At 36.4% G+C, this 13,643-nt stretch overlaps 1 protein-coding gene across 1 annotated transcript; it reads left to right on the forward strand.

Annotated features, from left to right (window-relative positions):
• The first annotated feature begins 242 nt into the window (after positions 1-242).
• LOC130805893 (uncharacterized) lies at positions 243-12,695 on the forward strand. The gene is made up of 5 exons (XM_057670726.1): positions 243-494; positions 3,720-3,905; positions 4,318-4,847; positions 9,731-10,642; positions 12,038-12,695. The coding sequence occupies exons 2-5, from the start codon at positions 3,726-3,728 to the stop codon at positions 12,312-12,314; spliced, it is 1,899 nt and encodes a 632-aa protein (XP_057526709.1). The 5' UTR covers positions 243-494; positions 3,720-3,725; the 3' UTR covers positions 12,315-12,695.
• Positions 12,696-13,643: the final 948 nt, after the last annotated feature.

Consider the following 13,643-nt stretch of genomic DNA (forward strand, 5'->3'; position numbering starts at 1 on the left):
ATTTAATGCCTACTTACAGTACTCTTAAATGCCTATGCATTATTAATGCCTACTAACCACATCGTAAATACCTACTTACAATATCCTTAATATCCATCGTATAAGAATATATTCAATATAATACTTACATTATTCTAAATGTCAATTTATAATATCCTAAGTACCCACCGAGTAATTACATATAATTTGTGTTAGATTTAAGGTAAAATGATATTCTGGTCATTTTAAATGTCACCTATAACACCTCGTATTAATTTGCCAACAACGTGTGCTCCACATTTTCTCTGTTTCTTGTGTCAACTGCGAACTACGAACGAACTGGGACGAACTGCGAACTGCGAACTGCGAACTGCGAACTGGGATTGAAAATTCCAGCTCGTGATTGCTGCTACCATTCCTCCATACTTTCTTTACGGATTTAATATCTGAACCCTTGTTGCAAACTATCCCTATTTTCTTGAAGCAAATCGTTTTTTTTGGGCGTGATATCCAAGGTCAGTTCTTTTACGTATTTCTGTTAAATTAACAATCATTTCTGGTCTGATTTTGAGTAATTTCATTCAAAGTTGTCTGATTTATCCTGGTTACAAATTGTTGGACTATTTTTCTATAAAATAATCTGCAACTTATAGGTTTTTTAATCTATATAATAGGATAAAGTTGTGGAGTATTTTAGTAGTGAAAATTGTCTAAAAAAGGTAATAAACAATGTTATTTTGATATAGAGTTCATATGAATTAAATGTAAAGACTATTGAATAGTAGGTGATTGTTGATTTGAGGTCACAGACTTGTGCAAGGCGCCCAATTGTACACGGCCTGAGATTAAGTGTATCATATATGAATTTACATTTGGCTTTCGTTTAAGAGTGAGGACTATTGAATAGCAGGTGATTGTTAATTTGAGGACTTGTGCAAGGCGCCTGATTGCACACGGCCTGATACTAAGGGTGTCAGATATAAGTTAATTTTGATTTTTAAAGTCATATACATTACATCATCAACATTATAAGACAATTTCCTGTTTGTCCATTTAATATTGTATTTACTACTTTACTGTTTAATCCAATTAATCGGTTCATAGCAAACATGGTATTAGAGCGGTACGATTCCGGTGATCGGAAGCATGCTAGTGGTCATGACGATGCCGGTAAACTCGAACGTTCCGATGACAGTCATAAGGTAAAACGTTTCGATGCATTTTTGGAGGGATTAGAATCTGAAAGTTCACCACTAGAGAAACTCAAACTAGTGAAAAGGGAGAATCAACTGAAGTTCTGGAAGGGCGGAAGAAGGACCCTGGGGTATGATGTCAAGAGAAAACCCTTGGGGCAGCCACGACAGCATGGAAAGAACACTAAGCATGGTTATTTAGGAATTTATGTTGGCGTAAGTGACAGAGGAGAATCGAGAAAAGAGGAGATCAAGGAGGGTGCTAGAAGCGTGGCAGTGCAAAATCTTCTGTCGGAAAATAAGGTGGCTCGCCGGCATCAGGAAAACGACATAAAAGAGTGGGTTGCCCGAGTCAGAAGGAAGGCAGGAAACCGGTCCGGAGAGTGGAGGAAAATAGTGATGGAAGAGTGGAGTGAAAGAACTATGGGGGCTTTAGGACTTTTGGGTTCGAGAGTGAGAGTGGAAGGAGGAAGATGAGGGTTTGGGCATTCAGTTGGAAACATTAGGGTTTGTTTTTAATCGCATTGATGTGTGCTGATGATATCACTAATGACGTTTGCGATGATGTTAGCGTGGCTGGAAGGAGATGGGTTTCTGATGTGCTTTCTTAATTTCACTTTAAGAGTGGACCAAGTCATTTTAAGCCCTAAACAGTGTGCACATTAGGGAATTTTTAGTCCTCTTCAAAATATTTTCATTCCTTTTTTGAACCTTGACCCTTTATTTCTCAAGTTCACTCACCATTTGTTTGTGAATCCCAATTTTATTTTTTAGACTGAATTTTCTTATCACTCACTCAAGCCAACTAATTACAAAATGTTTTTTCTCCACCATTTATTCTCCTCATTTTTTTGTTTATGGTGGAAGGCCAAGCTAATTTTTATACCATATTGAGGGCAAGGTGGAACTTCAGGCAGTCGGTATTGCAATAAACTGGTATTCTTAACATTTGGGCTTAATTAAGGGTAATTTATGTGATTGGCATGTCGGTAAGACTTGGGGAATAAGTTTGTAGTAAGGGGTCGTTTTATTATAAATAAGGAAAAAATTAGAGTCATAATCATCCAGAAAATTGTTAAACATTTGGTGGGTGGGTTTATACTGATTTAGGATATCTTAAGCTTCTCTAATTGCTTGAGTTATCATTTCTTATTTTGCTATTTAGGTTGTAATTGTCGTTTTTAGGAAAAATTACCTAGAATAATCCAACCTTTTGATGATTTTCCTACAATAATTCCATCTATTGATTAACCATGAACATTGCAAACTTTAGGGGGTAATTGGATGATTTGCTATAGCAAGTTTTATTCTTTATTAAAAAACTGATAAATTAAAATAAAAACCAATTAAGTAGTTCATCGTAGGATTCTTGTTCAAAGAGTGCATACGACTATTATTGAGTTGCATAGGATTCTCCAATGGCCAAACTAGGAGTACTAAAATCCACATTCTCATTGGGTTAAGTAATATTTTTGGGACTAAGGTCCTTTCTAGTTGAATGAAAGCAAGAATCACCTAAATTGTATGCTAGAGAATACATGGAGAATGTAGGATAACTTTTTTGCTTCAGTGAAGTAGAAATAGGCAAAGTCAAAAGTTCGTTCTGTGATGGAGGAACAGTGTATATATGGTAGCACCTTGCCTTCAAGCAGTGGGTTCATTACGTCCTATTCTTGACTGTCAAAGGCGTGTATTCTGGTAAGATGTTGATTGTTTAAGTGTCTATTTTTGCAATCACTCTTTAAGTGTCTATTACATTTATGCTGTATTCAAACATATTCTTGAAGGTTGCACACAAGGAAGAATGACAAGGATGGCTTAGAGTATGAGTTGTGGGGTTTTAGAGATGGAAATGGTTGTATTTAGTAAAGAAAATGAAGGAAATTAAGATATGTCGAATAGCAATTGAAGTTGGATTTGGAATGGAAGAAATGTGGGATATGAAAGGGAATTTAGGGTTAATTAGAAGTGAAGGTATATGATTAAGTTTGGTACAGACACATCACAAACTTAATCAAAATAAGACACGAAAATTGATAATGAACTTGAAGGATAGTTGGCCTCTTTATAAGGGATACTGACAGCACCCCCCCTCCCCCCAATGGAATTCCAATCCAAGCATTCTATTGAGACAAGAGATGAACATAGTTTGATTTTTTCATAAAATATTCAGCAACTTATAATCAAAATACAACTAGACTATTTATTGAACATTAATACTTAAATAAAATAAGTACAATAATTCCTAAGTGCAAGATGGACGGTTGGGACAGCAATAGAGGCAATTTTATTGCTGATTTGGTGTAGTTGTGGGGCTGTTTTAAGGATGTACCCTCCATGCTCCATGATCTCCATGACTTTGCATAACCTTCTAGCATGTTCTCGCCTTGTATAACCTTCCCAATAGTTGTGTGACCTCCTCAACAGTGGGTGACATTGGGATTTGCAAAGGCTGGTGGCACTTGCAGATTTTCTTCATTTAGGCTTTTGATATTGGTAGCCTTGTTTGAATATCCTTGAGTCCTTATCCTATTCTATGCTTTTCAGGGAAATATGTCTGGTCGATTACTAAGAAAAGTTTTGAAAGAACAAGAGCAAAATAATAAACAAGAGGGCATTAGATCCACAGAAGAGCTGCAGGAGAGCATTGAGGATGACGAGTTTGAGTCTGATGCTCGACCTATAAACCCTTTTGATCTCCTGAATGATGATGAAGTTGACCTTGAAGATCAGGTTCTTTTTTGTACTACTTTTTTACCCTTTGTGCGTGCCGAAAAATTCTTCTATGGAGCTTCAGTGCAGAGTTCTTTTCATAAGTGCATATTTTATCTATCTAGTTTTGCATACGAAATATGCCTTTGGTTTTCACTGCTGCATAAAGTTGCAAGGATACCATTGTTACTCCTTGACTTGTTTGAGAGCTAATGTTCAATTTTTTGTCCTCTCTTCTTAATTTCTGCTGCAAGATGATGAGTCTAGTACCATAGATGATGCGGATATTTTATCTATCTAGTTTTGCATACGTAATGTTCCATTGGTTTTCATTGCTGCATAAAGTTGCAAGGATACCATTGTTGCTCCTTCTTGACTTGTTTGAGAACTAATATATAATTGTTTGTCCTTTTTTTCTCAATTTCTGCTGCAGGATGATGATTCTAGTACCATAGATAATGCTTTGACAGAAAAGAATGACAATTTAGAATTTGGGACAAGTCATGCTCAGATAGCCCTTGTGTCTAGTAAGAAAGCAAAGAAAAAGAAAAAGAAGAAAAACAAAGAGTTCTCACTCTCAAATGCTGATAAATCTATAATGTCCGAGGAGATTGATATCGAAGCATTATCTTTTGATATCAATTCTGCTTGTGAAGTGGGCTCTAGTAAGGATGTCAAAGTATGTAATACTGTTACTAAGCAGTCTAAATCCTCTATTCTGAAGGTAGATCCTAAGTTTTTAAATGCTGAATACGAGCTACGCAGAATATTTGGTTCTAAGGTAGTGAGCTCATTTGAAACTGCTAACCAAGCGGGGACTTCTAGAAAAGTACGTGGTGGAAGACGTGGAGGGTATAGTCATAGAAAGTGTATTCTTGTTTCCCCATCTGATCACTGGCCACGTTGGGATGGTTCACTGTCAATGGAGCTTGTAGAGAGTAAAAATGGGATTAATTACTTCAGGTAATTATCTTTTTTGTTGCCTTTCGGACAAGAGATACTGAACAATTTTATGTTACCATATATTTTAGCTGTTCGAGACTCTGTCCTCTCTTTGCAGTGATCGAGTCTTTACATCTTTAAATAAGCTACACTTCTACGATATAACCAATCAGTTGAATAAGTTGGACATTCCTTTGTTCTCTGTGCTGTAGTATGCTGCTTTTAGGTGTTGGATTGATGTTTGAACTTTGAATTATGTTCCTATTGTGCTTTCGTCAATTTTCTTGTCTAGGAATATTTGATGCAAAACTTCTTTTTTTTTTCTTTTTTTTTGTTTTATTATTACTCCTATTATTTCCTTGAGTTTGCCTTTAGTACTAAAAGGTTGAGCCTTTTGAGTTTACCCCTTGACTAAATGACAAATGGAGGACCACACTTTGTCACTATCTCCCTGATAAACTTGAGCCCCACACTACCTAGCACTATTGATTAGTGCATCAAGAAAGATCTTGAACACTAATGATCAAAAACAGAACCCATGGTATCAAGAATTAATAATGCAAAGCAATAAAGAACAATCAAAACACACACACAACGATTTACGTGGTTCACCCGTAATTGGGCTATGGCCGTGACTAGTCTAGATGTTTTTATTACAAATCAAGAAACTCTGATGGTGCTTGAAGATGTTACGATGGAACTATGATCACAATTGAGAAATAAGAGAGACTAAAGATTGAGAAACAATTACTAAGCAATCTAGAGAGAGAAAGAGTATGAAGAAATAACATCATTAGATAATCCTTCCTTCTTGAAGATAGGGCCAACATCATTTGATAGTCCTTCCTTCTTGAAGAACCATTTGCATCCCGCAACCCTTTTATTCTTATGGAGCTTTCACAATAGACCAAGTACCATTCTTAATAGGTTCCATCTCTTGTCTCATGGCTCCAAGCCACTTACTTGCATCCATCAAAGCCATAGCTTTCTTGTATGAGCCGGGATCATGTCCACCTTTTACCTCACATGTAACCGTGAGAGTTCCTCAATATACCTCTTATTTGGCTTCACTTGCCTCTTTTACCGCTGCACATTAGGAGATGTTGATTCCACTAGTTGATACATATCATTCTCAAACCTTGTAGCTTCCGAAGCTATTGGAGACTCTACTCCGCACAAGCATCATGTGTTAGTTACAACAATATCCAAAAGGCAAGAAAACAAAGATGATTTATCAAATATGACATCTATAGAAGTTATTATCCTTCTAGATTTCTCACACCGTACTCGGTAACCCTCGACACCCAATCCATAGCCAACAAATATGCATTTCCTAGCTTTAGGTTCTAGTTTCTCCTTATTAAAATGTATATATACCTAACATCCAAAAATTTTTAGATTTGAATAATCATTTGGAGAAGATTACCATACCTATTGGGGGCACTTGAAGTCAAGTGCGGTGTTAGGAGAACGGTTGATCAAATAGCACGCTGTAGAGATAGCTTGGGCCAAAAACTCCTTTCCTAGTTTTGCTTGACTCAACATACATCTTGCTCTTCCAAATGTCTTGTTCATCCTGTTGACAACTCCATTTTTTTGAGGCCTACATATATTCGATGCCTAACAAAACAAAACTTGAAAAACTCATTTTCAACAAATTCAAAACCATTGTCGGTAATCAAGGTCTTGATTTCATGTCCCATCTTCCTCTTTACCGTTGTCGTTCAATCCTTGAAGACACCCATAACTTCATCCTTAGTCTTGATAAATAAACACTAAAATGTAAGAAGATGATTGCAGCCACCCAAAGAAACCCTTCTTGACGGACCCCAAAGATCTGATTAAATGCAATCTAAAACACCTTTGGTGTTATGGACAATGGGCTTGAAGCTAACTCGTTTATGTTTCCAAAATACACAATCCTCACAAAATGAGAACGTCCCAAGCTTTTTCTCGCAAAACCCCTTCTTACTCAACACATTCATTCCTTTCTCACTCATATGATCAAGTCTCATGTGCCATAGTTTGGTCTCTTGCTTAGTAATAGTAGAATTGGTAACAGTTGCCGATCCGGTAACCATGGATCCCTGTAACACATACAATCTTCCAACCTTGACGCCTCTCATTAAAATCAGCAAGCCTTTTGTAATCTTCATGAGACCACCTTTACAAGAATATCTATAACCTAAAGCATCCAATGTTACCTAAGGAGATGAGATTCTTTTTCAACTTCGGAACATATCTAACATCATACAACGTCCTAACCATACCGTCATGCATCTTGATAAGAACACTATCTATGTCGATCACTTTGCAAGTATCAATATCACCCAAGGTTATCTTTCCGCCATCCACCTTTTTATAGGTAGAAAAGATATCCCTATTAGGAGTCACGTGAAAGGAACAATCTGAAACAAGAATCCATTCATTTTGTCCTTTGTACCCTCGTGGTACCCCCAATGCACCACCTTCATCGCTATTATTCTCATTGCTTGCATATTCGGTTGTAGAATCTTTAGCACCATTCTCTTTTTGCACTCTCTTCTATTTCCATCAATCTTTCTTTATATGTCCCTTCAACTTGCAACAATGACATGTCTTACCCTTGTTAGAACTCTTGGACTTAGAACTACTCAATTTCTTTCTACCACCACAAGAACTACTATTATTCATCCTTCGTCTTATAAACAAACCTTCATTTGAGACCCATTTGGCTTTTGAGTCAATTGTTTGTATAAGGTCCCTTTGACCATTCTTTACATCATCATAAGTAAGAAACTCCCTACCATGTAGCAATATCTCACGAAAAATCTTATAAGAGGATAGTAAAGAACATAACAAGAAATAGCTAAATCTTCATCATCAACAACCACATCAATGTTAGGCAACTCCATGAAAATAGTGTGAAATTCATCCAAGAGTGACTTACGAGAATTACCTTCTTCTAGACGAAGATCATAGAGCCTACTCTTCAAGAAAAATCTATTGGTCACACTCTTTGCTATGTATAGGGATTCAAGCATATCACATATACCCTTGGTTGTGTTTTCCCTTACTGTTTCCCTTAGCAGCTCATTGGAGAGACAAAATTGAATGGCACTATCCATTATTATTCCATTGGGCATTTTATCAACACCATCCAATACTTTTTGTACTCCATGTTGAACAAGAATAGCCTTTATCTTGACTTGCCTTAAACCAAAATTCTGATTTCTGTCACTTCTAAATGTCCAATTTCATTGAAGCCATTTTTTACCCCAAAAACCAATCAAGAAAACACAATTAATCACCAAAAACCGCTAACTTTAATACCAATTGATGAATTTGAGCCCCACACTATGTAGACCATTGATTAGTGGATCGAGAAAGGTGTTGAACACTATTAATCAAAAACATAACTAATGCTATCAAGAATCAACAATGCAAAGCAATAAAGAACAATCAAAGCACACACACCGATTCATGTTGTTAACCCGTAATTGGGCTACGTCCACGGCTAGCCTAGATTTTTTTAATACCAATCAAAAAACTCTAATGGAAGTTGAAGATGCTACAATGGAGGTATGTTCACAGTTGGAAAATAAGAGAGATGAGAGAGAGGGAGGGAAGGAGGAGGAGGGAGAGGGGGAGGGGGAGGGAGATGGAGGGAGGGAGGGAGGGAGAGAGAGTGGGGGGGGAGAGGGAGAGAGAGGGAGAGAGAGAGAGGGGGAGTGGGGAGAGAAAGAGGAGGAGGGAGCAAGGGGGGAGAGAGAGAGGGGGGAGGGAGGGAGGGAGAGAAGGGGGAGGAGAGAGTGAGTGAGAGAAAGAAAGAGGGAGAGGGAGGGAGAGGGAGGGAGGGAGAGGGAGGAAGAGAGAGAGGAGAGGGGGAGGGAGGGGGAGGGGGAAGGAGAGGGGGGAGAGAGAGGGAGGAAGGGAGGTGGAGAGGGGGAAAGAGAGAGAGGGAGGGAAGGAGGGGGAGTGGGGGAGAGAGAGAGTATGAAAACTAAAATATCTAAAACTATGTAATTAGGTGTATTTATAATACATAGGTCCTAATTACTTACAACACAAAAGCCTAATAAGAAAAGTCGAGGGAAAAACCAAACTGTCACAAAACAACATATAAAGCCGAGTCGACTTTTCCTTGGCCAAAGGAAAGGCCAACTGGACTTTTCCTTGGCCAAAGGAAATGCTGAGTCCGCTTAGCTTCTAACTCCAAATCTGAATTTTTCAAGCCAACTTTAATTCCAAATTTAACCCCTTTTAAACCTCTACTTTGCTTAACCATTTAAGGATGAATTAAGGACTAAAGTCACACCTTATATACAACACTCTCTCTATTCACCACTCTTTTAGCTCTATCCACCCACCCTTGAACAAAATGTTCACATGATACAAATTCAAGGAGATAACTTGGAAAGGTGATTGGGTTTCCATATCCACTCTCACGAGATTAGAAATACATTCCTTTCCCGGGACCACACTCTGGCATTGCTGTGTTGTTCTAGGTCTACCAAGTATTTGAGAGCTATTTGGTCAAACTATGAATAACACAAAGAAAACAGTGGGACTATCGTGATTCTGTTAAAAGCCTAAAGATTCCTATCCAAACATGAGAATATTGTGTGTTAAAACACTTAATTTACTTTTCAAAAATTGAGTTTAAATTTAAATCAATATGAAGATATTTATCTATTTAAATTTTGAACTACTAATGAGCTGTTTTTTGACATATAAATTTTTGATATCTCAAAGCAGTATCTGAACATTATATCATAAAAAGTCAAGATTACTATATTTAGAAATACTTTTTTATGTTGACATCAATTTCTTGTTCTTAACTTATCGTTCCTTGTATGATGTAAATTTGTGCACTCAACTTTTCAATTTCTTGTTCTTAACTTATCGTTCCTTGTATGATGTAGATTTGTGCACTCAACTTCATACGGCCTAGCTCAAAGAGCTTTTGAAGCTTCCAAGGCAATCCATGATCTGAATGGGGTGGCTAGTGTCTTGATGAACTATCCGTTTCATGTAGAATCCCTTATAACATTGGCAAATTACTTTAAATTCTCAGGTGAACATCAAATGGCTGCAGATTCTATTGCTAAATGTTTATATGCCTTCGAGTGTGCATCACACCCTTTGTTCAGCCCATTGCAAGGAGATTGCCGACTTGAATATTCCCATGAAACCAACAAGCCATTATTCTGTACACTCTTTAGTCACATGAAGGACTTGGATAGGCGTGGATGTCATCGTTCAGCTTTAGAAGTCTGCAAATTGTTACTTTCACTTGATCCTGCTGATCCCATGGGTGCAATATTCTGTATTGATTACTTCTCCCTAAGGGCAGAACAGTACATGTGGTTAGAACAGTTTTGTGATGAATATCAAAGTGATACTTCTCTATGGAACTTTCCAAACTTTGCGTACTCTCTTGCTATTTGCCGATTTTATCTTGAGCGTGAATCAATTTCCAAGGACGCTAAGGCTGAGCTTGACAAAGAGACTTCATCTGGTCTGATGAAGCAGGCTTTGATGCTTCACCCTCCAGTTCTTAAGAGGCTAGTGGAGAAGGTTCCCTTGAAGGACCAGGCATGGTCAACCATAACTAAAAATTCGTTCTTCAAGTCTGAAGACATTGGAATACCTTCTTTGGATCACTTGATCAGGATATATGTGGCCAGGAGTTACATCATCTGGAGGTTGCCTGATGTTCAAAAATTGTTGAAGGATTCTGCTCTAGAAGTAATTGAAACTCTGAAGCATGATGCAAGTGAAGCGAATACATGGGTTTGTGTCAGAAAAGAATCTTTTCCTTCAGAAAAGAACGAGTAAGTGTTCTAATTGTGAAAAAACTTAGCCTGAAACTTAATAGATTATCCTTCAGATTCTATTAAATATGAACTTTTCTTTCTAGGCCATATTAAAAGATAGCATTATTACCTGATTTTATATATTGAACGTTTTTTGCAACTGAACGTTGTTTTACATGTCTATTATCTATGCTGAACTTGATGAATTATAAATGAGTGCCATAATATATTTCTCATTTTGGTGAACGATTGAAACAAGTGCTAGAATATAATGGAACATTTGTTCAAATTTTACCATGGAATATAGAAACTATATAAAGTGAGGCTTTGAGGTCCCTGAGTTGCTGACCATAAGCTGTTAGTCAAAAGTTTTGTTACTCAAAATCAGGTGCTTGTGTTCGATTATGATACGTGTACAGGTGTTTGACTCAAAGTGTCAAAGTGTTGTACCAATGTCAAAATGTCTAGGACCAGACAGCGGTGCTTATGGTGTAAATAAAGAGTTTGAGATGTAGGGTACAGTTAGACCTATTAAAATTTGACCAAAAGGAATTGACCTGTATTGGACGAGAAATTAGCAACTCATAACTCGAAAATAGTGGAATAACTTGGTGAATCGTGAACATTTTGACCCGTTTCCTTAATTGTGTCCCGTTTTCAAACCCACGTAATTTTTAGTTGGAATCCACTACATTTCTAGCCACTTTTTGTATTTTGAGTCAACATATTTTAATTGTAGGCTTAAATTGGTTTCTTAGTGAAGTTTTATAAGAAAATAATTTCTTTAAAACAAAAAATTTGTTATATACTCCATGATTTTGCGCACATCATGATGTGAATTGTTTGACTTGAAAAATATGCATTTAATCATGACAAAAATTGTTTTCTAGAGCATATATTGTTTAAACTAAAGCTTATGTGGACCTTTTTTCTGGTCTCAGACCTTTGAAATCCTAGTACACGTGGTTATTTTAATATTATTAATGACTAAAATGTTAAAATAGTAACTTATAACTCCTTATAATGCTTCTTGCATCATGATTTTAAATCACATGTTACATAACGGAGTTTTGCTAAATGGTAAGCTGAAAATTTAATAAAGTGACTATAATTTAATGGAACAACCTCATTTTTATTCCGTGATGAGTCGGACTCTACCCTAATTGAGCCGACTCGAAACTGCCTGCCTGATCGCCGCCGAATAGGTACAATATCTTGTTGCTGGAATATAGGATTTTGTTGTGTATCTTTACAAGGGGTCAAGGACATGGTCTACATTACTACATATAATCTTTTTAGTCATTGATTGATGCACTGATTTGAGCGAGCTTTTCATTTTGAACTATTTTCATTGTTGAGATTTGATCTGTTTCTGCATGCATTTATTTTTATCTATTTTCCTGCCCTTTGCAGGTATGTCCATTTGATGGTTTCGGATTTCTCTGATGCAGTAGCAACCATGCCTCCTGAGAATCTTCAAAATTTTATGATGCTAGATCCAAGGGTTAGAGAAATAGTGGATAATCATAACCAGGGTGCCAATGCCCAGGTTCGTGTCACTCGTGACCTAGCTAATCGTAGTCCATTAGTTGTGTTGCTTGAATCAATTCTTCCTTGGGTAGATTATGGAGCTGATGGATCTGGCACTGACCAGCAAAATAGACACCATCCAGATAACGAACATCCTTAAGGTGATTTTGAGACTGAAAGGCTTACCATTATACTTGTACACATCCATGTGTTTTGATCTTTTTATTAACATTCATATGACACCGGGGTAATAGAATGTTATATCTGGTGGGTAGAAAGGGCTCTTCCTCATCCTTCACAAATACATGAAATTTGTTTCGGATGTTTCCTGTTTAAGAGTCTTAACTCTTGATACCTTTGAACTAGCTGGCGTTTATCCAATAAGTAAAGCTTCTTCCCTTTTGATGAATATTTATTGTTTTTACGAATGGACTATCACTTATTATCATCCTATATACTCTTAGCATTTTCAGGTAAACATTGTTGGCTTCATTATTAAGACACAGGTTCACTAATGTTCTCAATTGTTGGGTTGCTGCTATCCTGATTTAATCTTGTTCTCTTGATGATACTCTTCATCTGATTGATACCCTTAAATTCTCTCGTATATATTTATTGAAAACTACAATTTGTCTACATAAATCTGAAGATCGGCTTTTTATTCTGCTTTCTTGACTATGCTTTAGCACAAATATAATGTTTGGCAGTGTTTTACCATTTGTGGCTTGTAGTATACACGATAGTTTCAATTTAAGTTTAATTTCTTTAATATTACACTAGATGAAACTCAAACAATTCACTAACACAATTTTAAAATGAAACTGCATAGCTAACAGCTAGTCTGCTATGCATTTTTGAAGTCATCAAGGGGAAGCCTAGAAAGTCTTCCTTTTTTATGATCTACAAAAGATGAACAAAATTTTCAGCGATTCATTATTTTCATTTACAAAGCGCAATAACCAAATTCTAATCAGTTAGGAAATATATTAGGTCATTTCGAGTGAATAGCAAATATCAAAAGTAAATGATCTACTGAATTATATTACACTCAACAAGATAAATAAGCACCATAACAAAAGCATAAAAAACAACGATGACATAGTCACAACTCACAACCACTACAAATTCAGTGTACAGCAATATTAAGATAAATTAGCATATTCTTACAATTACAAAACTGTTAGGAAAAGGAGCTAAAACAAATGTATTTCCCAGTGGTGTTACATTTTCTTTTTTATTTAATCTTATATGTTTTGCTATATTTTTAATTCTGACCATGATATACATATTTTATTTATATTTTTTATATATAAATTTAATTTAATTTATATTTTTATTTTATATACATATTTTTCTTCATTTTTACCCTTTGACTATTTTTGTCGGACAAATCATTGGAGTTCAACATTATCATCATTGACAACTTAATTTGTACGACATGGTGCACTTGCGGAAGATGATATCACATTATTAAAAGGGAAATTTCATA

The sequence above is a fragment of the Amaranthus tricolor genome, chromosome 2, assembly GCF_026212465.1.
Source record: "Amaranthus tricolor cultivar Red isolate AtriRed21 chromosome 2, ASM2621246v1, whole genome shotgun sequence".
In the NCBI taxonomy this organism is placed as follows: domain Eukaryota; kingdom Viridiplantae; phylum Streptophyta; class Magnoliopsida; order Caryophyllales; family Amaranthaceae; genus Amaranthus; species Amaranthus tricolor.

Coding starts and splice junctions, on each gene's coding strand:
- LOC130805893 (XM_057670726.1), top strand. CDS start 3,726: ATGTCTGGTCGATTACTAAGAAAAGTTTTGAAAGAACAAGAGCAAAAT. Junction 3,906..4,317: donor AAGTTGACCTTGAAGATCAG/GTTCTTTTTTGT, acceptor TTTCTGCTGCAG/GATGATGATTCTAGTACCAT. Junction 10,643..12,037: donor TTTCCTTCAGAAAAGAACGA/GTAAGTGTTCTA, acceptor TGCCCTTTGCAG/GTATGTCCATTTGATGGTTT.